The sequence below is a fragment of the Hyaena hyaena genome, unplaced genomic scaffold (assembly GCF_003009895.1).
Source record: "Hyaena hyaena isolate Hyena2069 unplaced genomic scaffold, ASM300989v1 scaffold_100, whole genome shotgun sequence".
Classification (NCBI taxonomy): Eukaryota; Metazoa; Chordata; class Mammalia; order Carnivora; family Hyaenidae; genus Hyaena; species Hyaena hyaena.
The window spans coordinates 1,467,494-1,473,493 of NW_024080732.1; the positions used below are offsets into that span (position 1 = coordinate 1,467,494).

Consider the following 6,000-nt stretch of genomic DNA (forward strand, 5'->3'; position numbering starts at 1 on the left):
ATTTGAATAAGTGGCTTGAAATGTGAAAATGAAAAAAATAGTGTATTTTAAATAACTAGTTAATATATGTAGCCAAATTAACAAATTAAAGATTACCAGTAGATATTTGTCAGTTTTCTTCAGATTCTTAAGTGCTTTGATTTCAAATTGAGTGAAAAAAATTTTTTTCTGGATTTTCCCATTGGGAAAATGGAGAAGTGTCACATATTTAGGTGTGCATGACGGACACATTCTGTTAAAGATACAAAGCTGTGACCAGCGTTTTCCCTAGAAGCTAACTAGTGATGGGAAGATCGATTGTTTAGTCTTCTCTCTACTGTGCCTATCTTTCCTTTCTCTAGGAAAGCCCTAGGACTTTTTACATTTCTTGGCATATGTACCTGCTCTCCTTTCAGTTCTCAGTTGCTTATTTCTTCCTTTCTTCCTTGTTACAGCATCCACTTCCTCCCTTCAGTTTACTTGTAGCCCGTCACTGCTGAGATTAAATAGCTGCTCTCGGTGCTTAATGTTTCCCTGGCCAAGATTCTTTACTGGCTTATGAAATAAGTACCAAACCCACTATTTCCCCAATCTCCTCGTAGACTAACAGTTTAAAGAGGTTTCCTCCCTCCTGGTAAAGGTGCTCTGGGCCCAGCAACTGTATATCCTCTCCCTTCTAAGCTAGCAGGCCATCCTACTCCAGTTTTCACCAAAGACCCTCGGCTCTCGTTTGGGCCCTCTGTGGTGGACTGTCAGGAACTTTTCTTAATTTGCTTGAGAATACAAGCCTGCCTGAAGTGAAGAAAAACACCCTGGTGGTATGTATTATACCTGGTGTGGCTTTCCTCCTTAAGAAACAACGTGTGCTTTTCACTCAAAATAAGCGATGTGATCTCCACAACCTTGTGTGAATCAACTCCTACCAATCAATTGCACTTTTTGTTCTTGGGAAATCACTTTATACATTTGATTTGAGAAGGAACTAGATATGATTATGGGTAATGTATTCCAAAATTCCATCTCTATTATCTGTTGTTTTGGTAATTGTAAATTCAGAAAATTAAGGCTTAATTTTTCCAAGAGAAAATTTATACTTAATTGTTGGAACAGCTGTCTCTGCAAGATTCCAATCTGTACTGAGCAGAATTAACATTCCTAATTGTGCCTTATGACGCGATGTGACAAATACTGCATGAAGAAATTTTTGTGTGTGAGAGTATATTCTACTTTCTTTTATTGATTATTTTTCTTTCCTGTGTCCTATAGGGAATGACCCTGCATAAAAAGGCGGCTGAAGATAGACTTGCTAGTACAGGATCAGGGCAGTCATTTCTGGCTAGGCAAAGACAGGCCACCAGCACAAGAAGGTCTTACCCCGGCCACGTTCAGCCAGCCACAGCAAGGTAGACACGTCCTGCCGTCAGCATAAAGGAACACCCTCCGTTCAAAGCATACTTCTGTTACATATGACAACATTTCAGGAAATTCAGCCAGCTTATTTTTTGTCTCGTTTATGTTGATATTTAGTTGTTTCTCATTTGAGGACTTTCTCTCTCCTATAATATTTTAGTTTCTTGGTTCTTTATGTTGTAGTCCTTTCAGTTCCTTTTAATGTGCCAAAAATTTTTAAATGCCCAGTTAAAAGTGTTGTATAATAGTGTAGTACTTTTCTTTGTATGACAAATGTCCTTTCCCCAATGGTGTAGGCTTTGTAATGAATTAGATTTTCTGCCAATAATTGATATACAATTTATATTCTTTATTGTGCCTCTGTGTTACCATGCTTTATAAGAATGTCTTTGTTTAAAGGGAATTAATCTTTTTATGATGTATTAATCTGTGTTTTCAATTGTTTTCCAACGCACTTCAAATAACTTGCATATTTACTATATAAAATGGTTGGCAAGTGCACTTTTTGCAAAGACATAAATACATTGGCAGAGGTGCTAATCAGATGTTACCTAAGGCACCTGATAGATTTATTTAGAAGGGGAAAAATTAAGTTTTCCACATTGTTTTATAGGAAATTAAATTTGTCCAAAGATTTGGAAACTATTTTTAAGACATACATAAAATTTCATTATTCCTTGCTATCTTGTTTGCTGACAGAAGATAATGCATTGGTTAGGTTATTTGGCGGGAAATTACAGAACAAAAGAATCAGGCAGTGCATTAATCTTTTTCTTGTTTTGGAATATCATAGTAACTAAGGATCAAATTCTAGCAACAAGGCTGACATTTACAGTTTCACCCACCCTCCACATCTAAAAGGTTATTTTTCATATACTTAGAAGTAATAGATAGCCTTAGCTTTTGGACAGTTTCCTTGTTGCACCTCATTTTACTTATTCTTGAATATAAATCCTCCCATTTCTCGGTAATTCCTAAACCTAACATCTTAATATCAGTCCTTAAGATCAATAAGTGACTTCTTCTGTGTGATGTTATGACAAGTCTCTTAACATTTTTTTCTGAATTCTATGTACTAGTCCAAGAATCTGCTGCTGAATAGATTCTCTTGGGTATTTGGTTGCCTCAAAGTTCTTAGATTTGTTGACAGATTGTAAACCATGTTCATTTACATTGATGAATGGCTATCAAGTCATAATGATTGTAAAGCACTTTGGCTGTATAAGGTGCTATATAAATGTGAAACAGCATTCATTTGAAAATGAAATGCCTCTGCCTGACTTCCCATATTGACTTAAGTATTTGGTCCCAAATCATATCTAAGTTCCTCTCCAGCCTTTTTCTTGTACCATAGCCAATTTTAAAGCATAAAATTATTGAAATTGGGTTGATTGGTTGCTTGGTTGGTTTTGGTTTCAGATACGTCCCCTAATAAGATTTTATTTCATGTACTTGCTATTTGGAAGTTCAGGTTTCATTTAGTCCTATAGATTAAGTACAAATGAATAACTCTAAATCAAGTTAAGTGTAATTAAGAATTTTCAGAAGCTATATTCACATGTTTGATTTTAAATCCTTACTTTCTTGTTTATAAGAAAATTGGCCTAAAATTAGTAGTGTTTTCATTTGTCCTCCGAAACCGTTCTTAAAGAAAGGTATTAGAGGATACATGGAAATGACTCCATACATTGTGCTCATTTTTTACATTAAGAACAGAAGTTTGAGCGTAGTATGAATGCTTCTGCCTGATAAGACTATAAAACAGGAAGTATTAGTAATAATGGAGAGAACCATATAACTAGAATGCATTGTGGGTTTCAGGAGGCTAAGCAGGCCTCATGAACATGGGCAAATGTAACAATAAAAGATTAAAAACTAGTTAAGATGGTTCTTACCCCTGCCCCCTTATTTCACAAATGACATAAGGACTTAGCTATCTTATTTAAAACAGGGCATGAACACTAACCTTGGTAACTTTAAATTATTTGGAAATTATACTACCTGCAGAATAAGATAGATGAAAATAAAAGTCTATGAGCTCTTTATTAAATGGATTATATCCTATGAGATGTGAGGTTTTAATTCTTAGTTCTCTGTCTACTGCCCCAGTCCTGACCTCCTACCTACCAGGTGCCAAACTTTAGAAGCAAGTTTTACTTATTTTTCTTTGGCATCTCTTGCATGCTGTTATTTTGGTGTTTACATTCATAACTTTCACGCTCCTTTACTGTACCTTTATGGGTTTAGTATGTTACTTTCATTACATAGCAGAAATTATATTTCTGAACATTCTGGTGTTCTTTTAAAAAGCCAGAATAAAACTTAGCTGTAGCAGTAACAGCCCTGTTTCCCTTGCCCAGCTCTCCGCAGGCAGGATTTATAAATTGCTATTTCTCCAGTAATGATTAATAATTTCTCAGGAGGTTTGTCGGGAAGTTAAAAGCCATTGGGCACTTTACCTAGATATGAGCTATACTGTGCTATATTCTTACAGACCCCTTGTATACAGTAGCTTCCTGAAGCCACAGTTTGCTCGTACAGTGGAGCTATAGCTATAGCCTGGCCTCCGCAGTGGAGTAAGTACAGTGTTACCGCATTCGCTTGCGGTGACCCATCCCCGCAGTGTTGAATTCTTATGAACAAAAAGCTTATTTTGTTTTCCTTCTAACCAGGGTAAGAAAATAGAAAGTAAATAACTAAAGAGTTTTAAAGAGTAACATTTATGTTCTGCAGTGTGCATTTACAAAGTTTGTGATCAGAAAAAATCCAACAAATACTGTAGTTTTACCACATAAAAAGAGAATAAATAATACAATTGTACATATCTTAAAAGAGCTTCAAAACCTCAATCATATCATTTGTCTATAATAACCAAGAAAAAGAAGTCCCTAAATAAAGTACCCATGTTCCAAAATTGATTAAGATTGCATTATTTGTATTTGATAGCCCCAACCTGGTAAAATTGGCTTGGTGAGATGTGAGATGAGTAGATTATAATAGGATAATTTTGCATTTGTAATTCTGTTGAAGTTTTATTGTTTTGTTATACAGTAAAGCTCAATTGTAAAAAATTAAGCTACATGTTATCCAGTCAGAAACATTGGCCCTGACTTTGCATCAGTCCCCGCACAGGCAGGAAAATCCACACTGTGCAAGCACAAGTGATCAGTGAAAGATGAGTTAGGCTGAAAAGATCAATTTATTAGCTAGTTTACTCACCTCTCCTTTTCAATAGCAGTTTTGTTTATTTTTGTTAGCTAATGATACAAAGTATTTTCGAGTGTCTCTTGCTCTCAGACAAACATTCAATCTTCTCAAGCTAACACCATGTTAAAAAATTGAAAATCCTTATCCCAAAATGAGAATTATCTGGAAACCAAAATATAAATTTTTAACATTATCTTAACTCTCTGCATTTAATTTTCAATCGCCCAGATCTCAGACTCTGGAATGCTACAGTTCTCTCCAGTTGGAACATGTGAGATTATCTGAAAAAGCACCCATAACCCAAAGCTACCGCACACCCAGCTAGTTTCCAACCCTGAGGGTAAGAATACCATGATTCTAAAGTGAGGGGAAAGTGCTTGGTGTTTGACTTTTTGCTGATTGCAGAATAACAGCCTTAAGGCAAAATGCTTTCTGTTGCCTGTTAAACTATGGAAGGAAACGTTGACTTTTCACCCTTGTGACTCGTTGCGCTGATGTAGCATTCATTATACTTCCAAGTCAAGCCTGTGTGATGCCCTGAAGTAGATGAAGGAGTGTATTTACAAAAGAAATGGGGTATCGTAATCTTTGAAAATTATTTTAGCGTGCTTTTTATTTTCCCTTTTTCTGAGTTGAGAGGGTCATTAGATAGTGATAATCTCTTTTTCTATAGTCCCAGCTGTCAAAATGGCAGCTTATTTTGGTAGTTGTACCACCCAGTTTCATTACATTTAGAAAGTGGTTCCAGAGCTTATTCTTTGTAACTATAATGATCCTAATATTTTATATCATGAAGTTTTTATATGAGGAAGGCTATTCTCAATGTATCTGTCATCCAACTTTTTTACTTTCTATAAAGCATATTTAAATAATAATTGGTGTATGTTCCTTTTATTGAAAATGTCTTATTGTCCAGTTTAAGCACAATAATTTTATTGTCCTAAAGTTTTACAGTAAATAATGTTCATTTCTCAGAACCTAAAAAGCAAAATAATTTGCTGCTGACATAGCCAGTGTCTGCCTGTCCCCATTCCCCCAAATCCCAGAAATACTAATATTTATCTTCCTTTTTATAAAATGAAGGACAGCACAAATGTGATGGCGTCCATCTCTTTTAAATCACTGAATATGTTCCTGGAAAGAATTTCTTGATTATTTTGTTATTAAACAGCCTTTTATCGATACAGTCCAATTCACATGTGGGTTATCTATGAATATAAAAACGTATGAAGTTTATGTTATCTTGAAACATACTTGGATTCCTCACATTGCACTTAAATTGATTGAGAAAGGGACATTAGTTTATTTGAGAAACAAGAGACCTGAACCTAATTATGGCAAGTATATGAGTTTGGACAATTGTAGAGGGTCTATACATGTTTCCTAACAGTTCTATAGCCACAA

General features: G+C 35.2%; 1 protein-coding gene across 2 annotated transcripts in view; it reads left to right on the plus strand.

Moving 5' to 3' along the window:
- HOOK3 (hook microtubule tethering protein 3) overlaps positions 1–5,471 on the plus strand; it is a 111,565-nt gene extending 106,094 nt beyond the window's left edge. For both annotated transcript variants that reach the window (XM_039235581.1, XM_039235582.1), the window contains one exon: positions 1,246–5,471. In XM_039235581.1, the coding sequence (XP_039091512.1) occupies positions 1,246–1,386 (141 nt within the window). In that variant the 3' untranslated portion in view covers positions 1,387–5,471. The remainder of the gene's footprint in view (positions 1–1,245) is intronic.
- The last annotated feature ends 529 nt before the right edge of the window (positions 5,472–6,000 follow it).